This window comes from Bos indicus x Bos taurus, chromosome 13 (genome assembly GCF_003369695.1).
Source record: "Bos indicus x Bos taurus breed Angus x Brahman F1 hybrid chromosome 13, Bos_hybrid_MaternalHap_v2.0, whole genome shotgun sequence".
Classification (NCBI taxonomy): Eukaryota; Metazoa; Chordata; class Mammalia; order Artiodactyla; family Bovidae; genus Bos; species Bos indicus x Bos taurus.
In genome coordinates, this window is record NC_040088.1 from 67,456,659 (window position 1) to 67,474,799 (window position 18,141).

The following is an 18,141-nucleotide window of genomic DNA, read 5'->3' on the forward strand; positions in this document are numbered from 1 at the left end:
TGAAATTGGCCACCTTAGTCACCTTTAAGTGTGCAGTTCCGCGCCGTTGAATACAGGTCAGTGTTTGATGCCTATCTCCAGGGCTTTCTGTACACACTAGGACACTCTGGACGCATTAAACAGCAGTCCCCGCCCCTCTTCCCCTTTCCCAGACCCCGGTAATCACCAAGCTACTTTCTCTTCCTATGATTTTATTTTCCATACGTCATATAAGTGGACTCTACAGTATTTGTCTTCTCGTGGCTGTTTTATTTCACTCGGCCTAAGGTCCTCAATGGCAACCCACTCCAGTACTCTTGCCTGGAAAATGCCATGGACGGAGGAGCTGGGTAGGTTGCAGTCCATGGGGTCGCTAAGAGTCAGATACGACTGAGCGACTTCCCTTTCACTTTTCACTTTCATGCACTGGAGAAGGAAATGGCAGCCCACTCCAGTGTTCTTGCCTGGAGAGTCCCAGGGACGGGGGAGCCTGGAGGGCTGCCGTCTATGGGTCGCACAGAGTCGGACACGACTGAAGCGACTTAGCAGCAGCAGCAGCAGGGTCCTCAAGGTTCATCCCTGTTGCAGCCAGTATCAGGATGTCCTTTTCAAAGGCTGAATCTTATTCTAGGAAATGGGCGGGCCACTCATCCATTCATCCATCAATGAACACTCCGGTGGCTGCCATCTCTGGTTTATTGTAAATAATGCTTTAGAGTACTAATATCTCTTCAAGTCTCTGTTTTGATCACTTTTTAGCACAAATTTTACTTTTCAGCAAATTTCAATTACATGATACAATGTTATCAACTATAGTCACCATTTTACACATTAGATCCTCAGACTTTATTCATCTTATAGCTGAAAATTTGTACCTTTACCCAACTTTCCCAATTTCCTGCCTCCGGCCCCCAGCTACCTCTGTCCCTGGCAACCACTTTTCTACTTTCTGTTTCTATGAAAACTTTTTTTTCGATTCCACATGTAAATAATACCATGCAGTATTTGTCTTTCTTTGCCTGGCTCATTTCACTTAGCTCTCCAGGTTTGACCATGTTGTTGCAAATACAAGATTTCCTTCTTGTTCAGGGCAGAAGAATAATCCTGTGTGTGTGTGTGTGTGTGTGTGTGTGTGAGTACCACATTTTATTTATCTACTCACCGCTACAAACCCAGAAGTCGGATTTCTGGATAACTTGGTAGTTCTTCTACATTTGCCCATTTTTAAATGTATAAGTCAGTGGTATTAGGTACAGTCACCTTGTTGTGCATGGATACTGAAGACTTGGGGATCAAGCACACAAGTACTGGTTTTACCCAGCAGGGCGGCCGCCCCATCTCCAGGCCTAGAAAAAGAACCCTGGGGTGTTTCTTAGGCAGGCTTCTCACTGGCCTCCCTTCCAGCCTCTGGTCACCTACTGTGGTTCCAGCGCAGCCCTTCTGGACTCCGGCTCTTCTGCTCCCCCTCCAGCAGGGTCCCTCCTGGCCATGCGCTCTCCCCACACCCCCACCAGCCCCGCAGACCCCATTTGTCACCAGACCAGCGCTGAGCAGCCTGACCTGAGCACAGTCAGCCTCTCGCTGCCCCTCTGGAAGTGCAGAAAGCCCCTCCCTGGACCCCCAGCAGCCTGCCTCGCCCATCCCTCCGGCTGTCTGCTCTCCCTGTGATGCTAAAGTTTCCGGGCCAGGCGGGGAGCAGGCGGGGGTGGGGAAAGTGCCCGGGGTTTATCAGGGTTCATCTGACTGTCTCACAGCAGGCGCCGCGCTGCCAGCATCCGTGCGACTTGGGTTTCAACCGTTTGCTCCGCTGGACACCTCGCCGCCCCCTCGTCTCCGCGCATAATAAGCCTCATTCTTTCCACAGCAGCGGCCCCCGGGACCTCCCGCGCGGGGACCCCGGCTCTGCGGGACCTGCTCGAGGCTCTTCTCGCCTTTCTGCAGTCAGTTCAGCGGAAACCCGAGCCGTCGGGCAGGGGAGCCCAGCCTGGCTCCTGCCGGGGGTGAAAACGCCGCCGGGCCTCCCAGACTCTGTGGCCAAGGGCGGGTCGGCGGGTCTCAGCTTCCACCGTGACCCCAGAAGCAAGAAAGAACAGGCTCCCCTCTCTTGACCTTGCAGAGAGGGCTTGGGAACCTTTAGTCTAAATGTGAAAGTCCCACGGAGGAAAGGAGTTGCAGAGCTGGTGGGAAAACACAATTCTAAGTATTTTTCTTTGTTTGTTTTTGTTTTTTTTCTTTGATATTTTTATTTATTCAATTTATTTTTAGCCAGTTATGACATTAGCAAGGAGATCAAACCAGTCCGTCCTAAAGGAAATCAACCCTGAATATTCACTGGAAGGACTGATGCTGAAGCTGAAGCTCCAATAGTTGGGCCACCTGATGCGAAGATCCAACTCATTGGAAAAGGCCCTGATGCTGGGAAGGATTGAAGGCAGGAGGAGAAGGGGGCAACAGAGGATGAGATGGTTGGATGGCATCAGTGAGTCAGTGGACATGAGTTTGAGCAAGCTCTGGGAGGTAGTGAAGGACAGGGAAGCTTGGCGTGCTGCAGTTCATGGGGTGGCAGAGTCGGAGATGACTTAGCGACTGAACAACAACTTAACATTGTAGATAAAAGAGAATACAACAAAAGGGTCTGTAAGTACAATTTGACATTCAAAATCCTTAATATCCATTATTTATCAGTCTCTTCAATGCCCACCCCCCCACCCCCCGCCCACAGCAGGGGTTTGTCATACTGGCGCATCTTGGCTCAATATTAACTCCGACTAATAAACAGTAACTGCTGTTAACCAGAAAAATGAAAGACTTTTCATAATATAAAAATTGGATTTTGTGATTCAAAACTTATATTGTCTCCTTTGAGCATCAGTAGTTATATTTGATACTTTTTTTTTCTCTAGAATTAAGCATTGCTCCCTCAAAGGGACCGGCAGTTGGGAGCAGACCAGGGTAGGGAGGGTCATTTAAGGACCCGTCCTGGATGAATCAGGGTGAAATCAGAGCACCAGGCACTCAGGCTTGACTGGAGTTTGACACTTGCACGTGACTGCAAGCGGCCTTCTGCTTTGAAGAGCTTTAGTAAAACATTAACCTAGAAGTGAGCTTCTTTTTTTTTGGAGAGGGGGAGGGAAACAGATTTCATATTTTAGCTTTCCTATTTGATCACGTGCTCAGAAGTGCCCTTGACTCCAAAGATGTTAAACATGAAGGTGTTGTGATCTGTAGGCTTATTCTGTACAGGCTATTGATCCACTTGGTTTTTAATTGCATGTATGTTAGACAGCTTTCTATGTGAATATACATGACATAATACATCACTCGTTTCATTAATAACAGCTGTAAACTGAGGTATTAATTAATATGCCCTTGGTGGCTGTTTTCTTTTTTTAGGTCTTTTTTTTTTCCCCAATGTGGACCATTTTAAAAGTCTGTATTGAATTTCTTACAGTATTGCTTGTTTTATGTTTTGGTTTTTGGCCTCGAGGCATGTGGGATCTTAGCTTCCCGACCAGGGATTGAACCCGTACCCCCTGCACTGAAAAGCAAAGTCTCAAGCCACTGAAAGTCCTCTGATGGTCCTTTGCTGCTGCTGCTACTGCTAAGTTGCTTCAGTCGTGTCCGACTCTGCGCAACCCCATAGATGGCAGCCCACCAGGCTCCCCCGTCCGTGGGATTCTCCAGGCAAGAACACTGGAGTGGGTTGCCATTTCCTTCTCCAATGCATGAAAGTGAAAAGTGAAAGTGAAGTCGCTCAGTCGTGTCCGACTCTTTGCGACCCCATGGACTGCAGCCTACCAGGCTCCTCCGTCCATGATGGTTCTTTAGTAGTATCTAAAGAAAAGATGGCCAGTTCTTAGTATCTATTGTTATTAGTAACAATAGATATTGTTACTAATAATCTATTGTACTATGTATTATCTATTGTTACTAATTATCTATTGTTATTAGTAACAATATATTGTTACTAATTATCTATTGTTTCTTAGTATCTTTATTGTTATTAGAAAGCGGTAACATCCTGTACATGCAACTTCGAATTTCTGTGAATGCTGCTGCTGCTGCTAAGTCCCATTACTCGTGTCCAACTCTGTGCGACCCCATAGATGACAGCCCACCAGGCTCCCCCGTCCCTGGGATTCTCCAGGCAAGAACACTGGAGTGGGTTGCCATTTCCTTAAATTCATAAAAGTAAAATGAAAGAAAAATCTAGCTGTTGTGACCTGTCAAGAGGCTTTTGGTTCTCTAATGAGTGGCAAGTTGCAGCCACACTTCTCCAGCCTTTCCCCACTCGTCCTCCGGACTCTAGGACGGAGGTGCCCGTAGCAGAAACAGCTATGGGTGACGATGGGCACGGGCAAGCGGATCAGGCAGTGGCGATAGGACCTAAATGCCCTCATGGGTCTCAGGCCGTGTGGTGGGGGTGGGGGGGAGTAACCCAGGCAACGGGCAGAGAAGCAAGAGGGGGCGAGGTGGAAAGAGAAGCCAGCACTTGCCAGCAGGACCTGTGGAGAGCCTCATCCAATTGTGCATGGCCCACGTGATCCGCCCGATGAAGGATGTGCACGTGAGGTTGGGCAGGGACCTGGGAGACTTCCTTCCCAGGTCTTTGACCTCCGGGCCGGGGGAGTACTCCCAGGAGAGCACCTCCCACAGTCCGCTTCTCCAGCCACAGACTCTGATCTGAGTCTGTGTCGGCTCTTTGGTTTCTTCCTCTCTGCGTGTCAGCCTTGCTTATCGCCTCTGTGGGCATGCCGCTGAGTGTCTGACAGAGAAAAGGGAGGTTCCCAGTGCTTCCACCGCCTCATCCTGAGTCTCTCTCCACCAGGCTCATTAATCACGTCAAGGGCTGCATTGTCTGCGCCTCTCCCAAGGAAGACGAGTGACATTTAACAGCCACCAGATGTATACATGAGTCCTGTCTCCATTTCTGTCAATTTAAGTGGCTGGGGGGTGGGGCGGGACCCCCTCTCCATAGGGCTCTCCTCGCCCCAACTCCCCAGATGTGTGTCTATGACCTTCGCACAGAGGGCAATTTGTTTCAGGGAGCTACTTGACTGCGAGATATTTTCTAAGATGTCATTTCTAAAGAACAGAGAGAAAGATGAACTTGGAGCAACTCTGTATCTCCAGCCCATATAATTCCCAGCCCACTTCAAGCCCAGACCGGCGGCAAAAGCCGTGAAAAGCCCTTTCCATGAAAGGGACACCGGCTTTTAGAGAGAAAAAGCAATCTTGAAACCAGTGCATTCAGAGACATGTAGAAGAGCCCCCCTTCCCCAGCCTTACGTCTTGCCCTGTGATGCTCAGCCGATACACACAGGTGGGATCCTGCTCCCGTGGTCCAGCGTCCTGGCGGTCTGTGGAAGCTGCTCCCGATTGGTCCAGAGCATCTCAGGATCATGAGAAGAGCAGAGTTCCTGCATCCAGACTAAGCCCAGATATTAGCGCTGTGATGAGGGCTGGTCAGGCCATCTCCCTGAAATTTTAGTTCCTTTACACAATTTATTTCCTTGCCTTTATAATGTTTTTATTATGAATGTTATTGTATAAAATACTCCTAGACGTTTCCCCCTTCTTTCCTCACCTGTTCTGTACAACCCAGATCGAATGCCAGCACCTCTTCTACCCAGGTGTCTTCTTTTTAAAACCCCTTCCCACCCGCATTTTTTCCCTGAATCTTTTAAGGGCAGACTGCTGCCTGTGTTTGTAACTAATTACATACAAAGTTATCTCTAGGGCAGGCTAGGGAGGGCCCTCTGTCCCCCCATATGGTTAGCGCCCACTTCCATGAGTCCAACGAATGAATAAGTGAATGTACTTGCTTTGAAGCATTTTCTCTTCTGGGAAATTTTCAGGAACAATTTAAAGTGTTATTGTCTTTCAATAATATACACAATTTTATCCTATATTTTCATCACAAGGTCTTAAAGTCTTATTAAATTTTCTAGGCCAGGCCAATGAAGAGATCAAAAGGATAAATAGTTACTTCCAACTTAGGAGAACATTTAGTTTATAGAATATTCCTAGAATCCTGCCTTTTCCAAAAGCAAATACACTAGGTTGGAGCTGAGCCTTCAGACATACTGTTTCTGCTTTCCCCTGGAAAGTTTGTTTCCTTTATAACATTCCGTAACAGGTAGATGGGTTATGTTATCTTCAGGAGGAAGGATCCTAGCGCCTGAGAAGACTTTGGGCAGGAAATGTCCCAGATGGAGCAGTGTGTGTCTACCATACAGACATTTATTCACACTCAAGTTATCTGCAATGCTGTATTTTCTACATCACCCCATACATTTCAAACAAAGTGTATTCATTTCAAAAAATCATACACATTTAGGATGCATTTTGTACTTATACTACAATGAAGTGACTTAATTGATGCATTGATAAACTTAGGACCTGCGATTTTCATCTTTTTATATGTAGACATTCCCAGTGAGCAATCAGGACATGGATTCTTCTCTTACACAAACACAGCTGTTGTTTTGAAAAAATAATATGGTTAACAGAGAATTTTCAGGAAGAACTCTGTGTCAATAAAAATAAATGTTGAATTGGTCTAGGAAATGTACCAAAGACACACACACACACACACACACACACGCACACATGAACACACATAGACCTTTCCACCTTTATTTGCAACAATCAAAATTTTAAAATATTGTGCCAGAACTTCTTCCCGTCCTTCCAAATCTCAAATCTCTCTAATATATATACAGACACTTTGAATATGGCTTCCTTGATGGCCCAGTTGGTAAAGAATCTGCCTGCAATGCAGATGTGGGTTCAATCTCTGGGTTGGGAAGCTCCCTTGGAGGAGGAAATGGCAACCCACTCAAGTATTCTTGCCTGGGAAATCCCATGGACGGAGGAGCCTGGTGAGCTACAGTCCATCATGTTGAAAAGAGTCAGATAAGACTTAGTGACTAAACCACCAACCACTTTGAACAGGGAAAGTTTGTTTTTACTCCTGAATTTGAGCTGATGCCAGAATAACAGAAGGGAAGTGTTCTCAATTTCCACGTCAGGTCAGATGCTGAGACCAAGAAGTGAGACTGTGAACGGGGAGTGGGGACTATAAAGGACCAGTATGGGGACTTGCCTGGTGGTCCTGGGGTTAGGACTCTGCACGTCCACTGCAGGGCCACTGCAAAGGGTCTGATTGCTGGTCAGAGAAAGCCACATGGCTTGGCCAAAAAACAGAAAAAAAAATTAAAAAGGACCAGTATGACCTTGGGGAACATCCACAGGTTGGTAGGAGGAAAGACAAGTAGCAAAGGAGACTAGGAAGAAATTCTAATCAGCTAAGAGAAACAATGGGATCTAACATTTTAAAAAAGAGGAAGAGGTCGACATGGTCACATGGTAGAGTCTGGAGATACCCATCACAGGAACTGGACATCAGAAGCAGTAACGTGACATGTAAGACAAGGTTTAATGAATGTGGTGAAGACAGAAGTTAAATTTGATGACAAGCAACAGACTGCTGCTGCTGCTGCTAAGTCGCTTCAGTCGTGTCCAAATCTGTGTGACCCCAGAGATGGCAGCCCACCAGGCTCCCCCGTCCCTTGGATTCTCCAGGCAAGAACACTGGAGTGGGTTGCCATTTCCTTCTCTGATGCATGAAAGTGAAAAGTGAAAGGGAACTCCAGGAGGTGTAAAAGAGGGTTCAGGACTTTCCAGTGGTCCAGTGGTTAAGACCTCGTCTTCCAACACAGGGGTGCAGGTTGGATCCCTGGTCGGAGGGCTAAGATCCCACATGCCTCGTGGCCAAAAAACCAAAACACAAAACAGAAGTAATATTGTAACAAATTAAAAAAAAATCTTAATAAAAGAGGATTCAAACACTGACCTCTAGCACAAGCTTGACAGTGAAATAAGAGACCAGCAGGAAGCCCCGCGGAGCCCGGCCAGCGACAAGCACTGGAGGAGACTTCTGGAAGGGTGCCCAAGAGGGAAGAGCCTCTGGGAGTAAGAGTCTAGAGATTCTAGAAAGACAAGGAGTCACTGAGACAAGCGCGCGGAGGGAGCGAGAAGAATGGAGCCCAGAAGAAGGTGGACCATTACACGGGGAGATGGAGATGTGATGAGACACAGCAATAACGGAGGGAGCACCCGATACAGTTTCCTTGGCATAAAAGGGGGCAAATTTCTGTGGAGAACTGTGGAGTGAGGAAGTCTAGAAAGCTGAAGCAGAACACAGGCGCCATGGAGGCCGATGCGCTTCAAGGAAAACAGATTAAGTTTTGCTAAAGGCCAGCAGGAACCGGCTGGTTGAAGGGACCTATGGCAGAACTCTGTGATTTCCCGGTGCATCGATACCTGGGGCCACAAGTGAAGGATGCGGGGCTGGAGACAGACCCAGTAGGGTTGCAGGGCGAGAGGAGTCTGCAGGTTCACCCAGCATCATCCACCATGGGGTCTCAGTAACCCCCGAATCTACAGGGCACCGGTCAAAACTGACTGAAACTGAACGGAGTATGAAGATGACTTCAGGTCATAAGCTGTCCCCAGCTGCTTAACATTACAGAAAAGATATTTCCTGTGGGAGCCTCTGAATATGCACTTCTTCCTTGCAGCTGAATACACTCCATCTTTGGAATGTTTTCCCCACCTCCTTCCTCCCTTCACAACTGGGCCTCTGCAGAGTTCTCTGGCAGGATTTCCAAGCCGTCAGAAGATAAAGATTATGGGATCTGAGCATGTTACCTTGTTCAGTCCCTTCATTAGAGACGAAGCCGGAGCCAAAGCCGGGAGAGGTTGATTTCATGCGCTTGAGATAAGGAGTTGGCTGGTTTTCTGTTTAACACAGCCTCCCAGTGATGTCTCACTCCTTCGGTAGGTCTGCTCTGGTTCTGATTCAGAATCTAACATCTAAGCAAGATCTGGCAGGACCTCAGGAACTGGAGGTAGCAATGCCAGAACCACAATCGACAAATGCCCTGAGCCAGTGTTAGAAGTACTGAGCAAGGTGATGGGCAATTTGGGCAGGCGAATGACCCAAGAAGGCGATAAAAGGGTTGGGATGCCCACACCCCTGGAAGGTAAGGGACTGACGCTTAAGGCACTTCTCTATGAATTTGACTGTTTTATAAAAGGTCAGAGATGGCTGATATACATTGGCTGTTCCATATAGCAGGTTGCCCTGTTTCCACATGATTCTTCCAGCGTCAAGTCACTTGCTCGATTTACATATATTTCTATGGAATTCAGAAATTCTTACAAACAGTGTGGTTAGAATCAACAAGTTTTATTCTCTCTAGTCATTTCCCCTCAAAACAAATACACCAGGGTGTTGTTTGTTTTTAGATGTTATAATTTTACAAATTTTTTGTGGAAGGAAAATGCTTCTTGAAGGTGAACTAGCTCGTGCCCTACTTGTTATTTCAAACTGAACAGAATAAATATTTAAAGTCACAATTCTAAGTGTTTGCTTAGCTGTGTTGTTTTATTTGCTGTTTACTTTAGTTGGATCGTGCATGAATGGTTCCAAGAGTCCTGTGGATTTAGTAATAACATTGTTTGTATACATTCAGGGCAGCTTGAAGGAAAGAAAAGGAATTCGCATCTTAAATGAGTCAGCGTCTCAGTCAGCTCAGGTTGCTCTATCAAGAACACCATAGGGGCTTCCCTAGTGGTTGAAGATCCACCTGCCAATGCAGGTGACACGGTCCGATCCCCGAGCTGGGAAGATCCCACATGCCTCAGAGCAACGAAGCCCATGCACCGCAACTACTGAGCCTGTGCTCTAGAGCTCCCAAGCTGCAGCTACTGAAGCCCACACGCCCCAGACCCTGTGCTCCGCAACAAGAGAAACTACCACGGTGAGAAGCCCGCACACCACAGTGAAGGGAGACCCCGCTTGCCACAACTAGAGAAAGCCTGCTCGCAGCAATGAAGAACATGCACAGCCAAAAATAAACAAATACATCTTAAAAAAAAAAAGAAAGAATGCCATAGACAATGTGGCTTAGACAACTGACATTTATTTCTCCCAATTTTGGAGGCTGGGAAATCCAAGATCAAGGTGCCAGCTGACTCGGTGTCTGATGAGAGCCCAGTTCTTGATTTTAGAAGGTGTTCCTTCTAGTGCTCACAGGGTGGAGAACAGAAAAATCATCTCATGTCTCACTAATCCCGTCACAAAGGGCTTCCCTGGTGGCTCTGGTAAAAAATCTGTCTTCAATGCAAGAGACTCAGGTTCGATCCCTGGCCCGGGAAGATCCCCTGGAGAAGGAAATGGCAACCCACTCCAGTACCCTTGGCTGGAGAATCCCATGGACAGAGGAGCCTGGTGGGCTACAGTCCATGGGATCACAAGGGTCGGGCGCAACTGAGCGACTAAACCACCAGCCACCAATCCCATCACAAGCGCCCCGTCCTCCCGCCCTCCAGCATCCCCCCTTCCTTCCCCAGCGCCCCACCTCCTAGTGCCATCACCCTGGGGTTTGATTTAGGCTTCAGCATATGAATTTGGAGGGACACAGACTTTCTGCCCATAGCATTCAGCACAGTCAAGATTCAAATGTAAAGAAAATGAAACCTGTCCCTAGTCCACCTGCGGGGACACATGATTCAACTAAGGATCTAATGTTTCATCTGATAGAAACAGAGATGATCTCTCCCATTCCAGAGACCAGCACTAATGCTCCCTAGGGTGATGGAGGTTCAGGAAGGGTTGTCCTCCTGACACATATGCCCTGGATCCTAAACTAGTAAACCAGCGAAAAGGCAAACAGAAGAAAAAGCATCTAATGAGTACAGAACTTCAGTCCGTTTTATTCAGGGAATGTGAAACTACATCTACTACTACTACTAAGTCACTTCAGTCGTGTCCGACTCTGTGCGACCCCAGGGACTGCAGCCTACCAGGCTTCTCCATCCATGAGATTCTCCAGGCAAGAACACTGGAGTGGGTTGCCATTTCCTTCTCCAATGCAAGTGGAAACTGAAAGTGAAGTCACTCAGTCGTGTTCGACTCTTAGCGACCCCATGGACTGCAGCCTACCAGGCTCCTCCATCCATGGGATTTTGCGGGCAACAGTACTGGAGACCCTTAAAGACAACACATGGAGATGCCTCTCTTTTTCAGATGAGGGTGGGGATTAGGAACCCAGGGGTGGATACTTTCTAGAGAGCCCAGCCTAGCAACAGTTAGGACTCATGGACATTAGTGATGTCGTAACTTGAGGTTTAAACCCTCATTATCACAACAGACTTCTCAAGCTCATTGAACTGCTCATTGAGTATCCCTGACCCCAACTTATTTTTACATGCTCAAGGACAATAAATGATTGTCCAGACAACGATATTGTGTCAAAGCTAATGAATGCATTCTGGAGACTCAGCCTGGTCCTGCTCTAGGTCTTGTATGATGTGGGGGAAACCGCCCACCTGCCTCCATGTCCCCCCCAGAACAGAATCCCTCCTTGCCACTGCATTTACAGTAAGTCCTCTACATACAGACCTGCAAGTTGTGAGCTTGTGTGCCTTCAAAGATTCACACGTGCTTCTGTATGCCAGCTGTACTACTGTGCTTTTCAAGGTACTATTCTGTAAGATTAAAAATGTCTCATTTCTTTAAAAATTAGTTTTAAAATTAATTTTATTGGAGTATAGTTGCTTTATTTTTTGTGTTTGTTTTTTATGTATTATTTGCATGAAAAGCATTATAAATCTATTACAGTACAGTCCTATACAGCCGACTGTGTAGGTTGGGTACCTGGGCTAACTTTGTCGGACTCACCTGGACTGATGAACAAACTGGACTTACAAATGCCCTCTCAGGATGGAACTCGTTTGTACATAGGGGGCTTAAGTTTATTTGAAAAGATCTTGCTCTTCACGACACACCTGACCAACAGAAAATATGACATTTTTTCAATCAAGTTTAAAAGAAAAAAAAACCTGAAGTATGACTTTGGTGTGGAGTTGGGGGCCCATAAATCTCATAGTCTCTGGCTGAAACAGAAAATGTCCTGGTACATACTTTTTGCAAAAAAAAAAAAAAAGATATACAATGGAAGAGAAGAAAGAAAAGTGGGATATGTCTAAAGTAAAAATGTTAAAATGAAAGTTTAACCTAATACTTTTACAAAATGGATTTTTTTTTCCCCCTGAATAGGAGAGTAAGGGAGGGGCGTCTCATTGTAGTAGCTAGTCCTGAAGGAATAGCTTCTCGTCTTGTCTGCAGCTGAGGCCACGCCTGGAACACAGAGCCTGGAACACAACCCTGGGGCCACAGGGTCGTCTGCCCAGCTGGGGCTGAGGTCTACAGAACAGGAAGGACCCTGCAGAGCCTGCCCAGGCCCCTGCTGGCCCGCCTCCTGCTCCTTCTCTCCCTCTGAAATATAGAATCAGCTGTCGGCAGCCTGGACTGGTGCGCTCACACCGCGGGCACGACAATAGGCAGCTGAGTTGAGTCAAAAATAACAGCTGCCTGCTCTGGTCTGGTGGGTTCCCAGAGTGGAGAGGCACGGAGACTCTGAGACACAACCGACCACCGGCCCCAGCCCCCAGCCCCCGGCTCAGCCCGGCACTACCTTCACCTCCTGCAGTCGCCTGGTCCACAGAAACACGGGCAGGTCAATTTGCTGCTCACATGTTTCCCACGGGAGGGCCAAGATGATAAACAATTTTCTTAACTCTGATTTCTCTCCAAGTGCTTCCGGCTTCCACATGGCACGGAAGTTCTAGAGTCACTCCCTCCTGGACGGGACCTCCATGAAACCAGCACAAAAGCCTTTATTCTATTCAGTCTGCCATTAAGATATTCCATTTCTCTGACCCAAGTCTTTCCTCCCTCGCTGTTGGCTGGCAGGCCCTCTGTGTCCATGTGTGCTCCAACTGCTGTGAGGGTCAGACTTACAGGATGACCTCTGTGGTCCAGAGAAGACCAAGCAGAGCACAAGCTGGGGGCAAGAAAAGAGATCCCAAGACCACTACCCACCTCCCAGCCCCTTGATGACGCAGCAGGCTTCACAGCTCCCCTGAGGAGGGTGACGTCACTGACTTCTGAGATCACCCCCGACCCCTGATTGTAACCTGTCCTGACAGAATCAGATCTGTCCCCAGCCCCTCGCTCATACTGACTTCCAGCCTCTCGGTCTGGGATGTGGGCCCCTTAGATCTGTAAGTCCATCGTCCATACTTCCTGCTGAGAGTTTGATCCCTGTAGGTCGGCTCTGTGCTGATCCAATCCCTCCCCCTCCCAGTTCTGCCGGAGCCTGCCTCATCACCTCCTGGGGACCTCGAGCGAACCAGGCTGGAAGCAGGACCAGGCTGGAAGAGCCAAGTGGAAGATTCATCATGCAGCTGGCCGGCACTCCAGCTCCGAGACAGGCCAGTGAAATACTCCCACGTGGGCCGCGCTGTGTATTATCAGCTTTCCGGAATAAATAGAATCTCACCAGCAAAAGACAAGGGGTTTACAGAGCCTGTTAGAGGAATGTTGGTATCTGGAATGCAGCGTTTCTATTTTGAATTGATTTTTTTTAAATGAAAACAAATTTTCAAGGGCAAGACATCACGGCAGAAGAAAATCCTCTGCTAAAGCCAGGTCAAGTGGTTTACAATGATCCGGTCTGCGTGCTGTGTGCAATACCAGGGGGTGGTGAGGCCAGGGAAAGGCTCCCCTGAGGCAGAGGTTGGCCACATGTCTGGAGGACGCAGCCAGGCTAGGAGGAGAGATCCCTAAGCATTAGTATGAGGCGCAGAGAAGAGTGCCCAAACTTGGCCATTTCCACAAAGAAAACAGACCAGACCTTCCTTCATCAGTCACCTTAGGGTCAGCGGTGAGATGGACAAGCCAGCTGGGACAAGATAGAGACTTGCTTTTAGCTGTGACTGGTCCCTTGGTGCCACCATCTTTCACTACTGGAGATGAGGGAGGGGGAGGAGAGGGGGAAAATCCCATCCTCCCTTCAAGGTCCTGACCCCACTCTCATTTCAAGCAGATGGCAGACCTCCCCGCCACTAGGGCTGAGGTCAGGGTGCTGGCTACCAGCCAAGAACCAGACCACGGGGTCCCCTGCCATGCACTCCTGCGTCACGGCTGCTGCTGTCAGAGTCCCCGGGAGAGGCCCGGGCCGAAGGCGGTCTCGGAGTCGAAAGGATGGGCCGCCAGGTAGCCCTTGTACTCCCCGTCGATCAGGCCGGCAGCGTTGTTCCGGGCAAACCAGCAGTCCACCTGCTCCTCCCCGTTGTAGATCCTCCTCTGCTTCCAGACCACCGGGACCTGGCGACCTTTCACCTCAAGGACGGCCTCAGACCTCTCTCCTGCCTCGGGAACCGGAGGATGGGCAGGGCTCTTGCTGAGCCCTATGAGTCTGGCCTCCTGGTTCAGGAATTGACCTGAGAGGGCACAAAAGACATCAGGTCTAGGTCAAGCGCAAGCAATGCGGTTGAACAACATCTAATTTTGATTTGGGGGCTGGTGACCGACATATGCCCAGGTGTGACCCAGAGGAAGGAGATTATGACATCATTGTCAAGGTGATGCCTGCGATCCTGGGCTGGACCCCCCGAGAGGCACCTGCACCAGTGTCCGGAGGGATGTAGGGAGGAGAGACCTGAGGCTCATCTCAGCCTCCACTTCTGGGAGCCAACACGGGAAAGATGCCCCGCCTGCAAACAGATTCCCGGGGGGCGGGGGGCATCCCTGGTGGTCTAGCAGCTAAGACTCCGCGCTCCCAATGCAGGGAGCCTGGGGTCGATCCCTGGTCAGGGAACTAGATCCCAAATGCTGCCATTAAGACCTGGTGCAGCTAAATAAATATTTAAATAAACAAAACCAGGGGCTTCCCTGGTGGCTCAGTGGTAAAGAATCCGCCTGCCAATGCAGGAGACATTGGTTTAATCCCGGATCCAGGAAGATCCCACATACCTCGGACCAAGTAAGCCTGTGCTCCACAACTATTGAGCCTGTGCTCTAAAGCCCGGGAGCCGCAACTCCCGTAGCCCACTCTCCCTACAGCCTGTGCTCGGCCACAAGGGAAACCATTGCAATCAGAAGCCTGAGCACTGCAACTAGTGAGTAGCCCCTGCTCACTGTAACTAGAGAAAAGCCCAAGCAGCAACAAAGACCCAACGCAGCCAAAAATAAACATTTAAAAATTATAAAATAAAAACACAGATACCCAGTAGGAGTACTGAGGCAGGAGGACGAGATGGGGGTGAACAAGTAGAGAAGGAGGGTCCAGTCTTCCCCGCCCTCCTCCCGCCTGGGGACCTCGTCTGTGCGTGCACTTAGTGGGTGTGGGAAGCAGTGTCAGAATTCTCCAGGTTAAGCTAGGACATCACAAAGGCCGAGGGACCCGAGCTCTGCGTCCATGAGAGGAGCTCACACTTGGCAGGCAGGCTGCACTGAGACATCCAGCTCGAGCGCCAGGAAATCCTGCTTTCTAAACCCAGCCCTGGCAGCGGCTCCCTCCTTACTTGTGGGCAAAGGGCCCACATGAAATGGCACGTGGAGGGAAGCCAGGCAGAGCGGGCCCACCGGGTGCTGGGCCGTGGGCTGCCCTGTGTTTGCATGGTCTCCCGGAGAGTAAAGAACCAGAGAAGGATGAAGAGAAGGATGCCCCATTTCTTTGCTCCTTTTCCCTGAAGGTGCGTGAAAATTAGTAAAGTTCATTCCTACTCTAGAAAGTAGTCATGAAGCAAGAAACGCACTTTTCACACTAATTTGAAGAGATACGTGCACCCCAAAGTTCACAGCAGTACTATTTACAACTGCCAAGATAGACAAGCAACCTGAGTGTCCATCACCTGATGAATGGATAAAGAAGATGTATATATAATAGAATGGGGTGTATATACAATGGAATACTACTCAGCCATGAAAAAGAACGAAATTTTGCCATTTGCGGCAACTCTGTCCATGGAATTCTCCAGGTGAGACTACTGGAGTGGGAAGCCACTGCCTTCTTCAGGGGATCTTCCCAATCCAGGGACTGAACCTGGGTCTCCTGCATTGCAGGCAGATTCTTTACTGTCTGAGCCACCAGGCAAGTCACAAAAAAACTGTTAAAAAAAAAAAAAGAGAGAGAGAAAGAAATAGGCTTTTCATAAGCTACATAAAGACCACATTCCTGGACTTCCCTAGTGCCCCAGCGGTTAAAAATCCTCCTGCCAACGCAGGCGACACGGGTTTGATCCATGGTCTGGGAAGATCCCACACGCCTCGGTGCAACCAAGTCCATGTGCGACAACTACTGAAGCCCACGTGCCCAGGGCCCGTGCTCCACGGCGACGGAAGTCACCACAGTGAGAAGCCTGAGCAACGCCGCAACTGGAGAGCAGCGTCCGCTTGCCACTAGAGAAAAGCCCAAAGACCCAGCACAGCCAAAATATAAATTTAAAAAGGAGACCACATTTCTGTGGAATTTCTCAGCCAAGTCAAGGCGTGGACAGCATCAGGTTCACCTTGGGAAACCGAACTGTGACGGGCATGGGAATCAGCCACCTACCTAACAGGCCATGGCAGTTGCTGGAGAGGCCTTGGCCGTTGGCGATGTAGAAGCCCAGGTGGTTGCGCTGGTAAGGGGCTGGCTTTTTGTAGAGGTGGAGGAGGACGACAAAGGCCACGGTGCCCTGGATGCTGATGGTGACACTGGCATTGGCAGACACGGACACCTCCAGCCCCCGGCGCCCCACAACCGCGCTCTGGTTGCAGGGGAGGACCAGTCTGTCCCCACCATCCACGATGACCCTGCTGGGTGTGATCTCCAGGTAAGATCTCTCCGGCTTGTTGACGAGGATGGTGATGGTACGGAAGTACGTGCGCTGTTTCTTGTGGCCGTTTGGAGGAGCAGGGGCCCCAATCAACTCTCCGTTCACCGTCACACCTCAAAGGCAGAGGGGAAGAGAGCAGCAGTTAGACAAACTGCCCCCACTGCCACATGAAGGGATCTCGTTAGAATTTCCTTCTCCTGTGTTTCTAGAACCAAGAACTTCTGCTCTCATGCAGGGACCACTCAGTGCGTAGTGAATGAATGAACACATGCATGAAGGTGTAACTGATTTTTGACCAATGTCCTGGGTAGAAGAAGCTGATGTAAAATATACACACTACTATATATAAAACAGATAATCAACAAGGACCTATTGCAGAGCACAGGGACAGGGAACTCTGCTCAATAATTTGTAATGACCTATATGGGAAACAGAAGCCCAAAGTAGGCTAGGCACCAAAGAATTGATGCTTTTGAACTGTGGTGCTGGAGAAGACTCTTGAGAGTCCCTTGGACTGCAAGGAGATCCAACCAGTCAATCAGAAAGCAAATCAACCCTGAATATTCATCGGAAGGACTGCTACTAAAGCTGAAGCTCCAATACTTTGGCCACCTGATGGGAAGAGCTGACTCATTGGAAAAGGCCCTGATGCTGGGAAAGATTGAGGGCAGGAGGAGAAGGGGATGACAGAGGATGAGATGGTTGGATGGCGTTACCAACTCAGTGAATATGAGTTTGAGCAAGCTCTGGGAGATAATGAAGGACAGGCACGACTTAGTGACTGAACAACAACATATGGGAAAAGCATCTAAAAGAGAAAAAGAGTGGATATATGTATATGTAGAACTGATTCATGTTGCTGTACACTTGAAACTAAAACAGCATTGTAAATCAACTATACTCTGATAAAAATTTAAAAGTGAAAAAAAAGTTAAAAAATAGAAAATAAAAGGGGGTTGACATGTTTGTCCGCTTTTGTTCCAAAAACTCTCATGTGGCCCTGACACAGTATTTCTGATCCACTAGTTTCCACTACTCCTGATTTGAAGACCCCGGGACACCATGAGCAGTGGGGTAAAATGCAAAGATTCGGTTCAGTTCAGTCACTCAGTTGTGTCCGACTCTTTGCGACTGCATGGACTGCAGCACGCCAGGCCTCCCTGTCCATCACCAACTCCCAGAGTTTACTCAAACTCATGTTCATTGAGTCAGTGATGCCATCCAACCATCTCATCCTCTGTCGTCCCCTTCTCCTCCTGCCCTCAATCTTTCCCAGCATCAGGGTCTTTTCAAATGAGTCGGCTCTTCCCATCAGGTGGCCAAAGTATTGGAGTTTCAGCTTCAGCATCAGTCCTTCCAATGAATATTCAGGACTCAATTCCTTTAGGATGGACTGGTTTGATCTCCTTGCCGTCCAAGGGACTC

At 48.6% G+C, this 18,141-nt stretch overlaps 1 protein-coding gene across 1 annotated transcript in view; it reads right to left on the bottom strand.

The window, feature by feature from the left end:
• Positions 1–9,412: 9,412 nt before the first annotated feature.
• Positions 9,413–18,141, bottom strand: part of ITIH5 (inter-alpha-trypsin inhibitor heavy chain family member 5) — an 84,969-nt gene continuing 76,240 nt past the window's right edge. Inside the window, exons 13-14 of the mRNA XM_027560165.1 lie at positions 16,452–16,829; positions 9,413–14,337 (exon numbers count right to left, since the gene is read on the bottom strand). Of these exons, the coding sequence (XP_027415966.1) occupies positions 14,048–14,337; positions 16,452–16,829 (668 nt within the window). The 3' untranslated portion in view covers positions 9,413–14,047. The remainder of the gene's footprint in view (positions 14,338–16,451; positions 16,830–18,141) is intronic.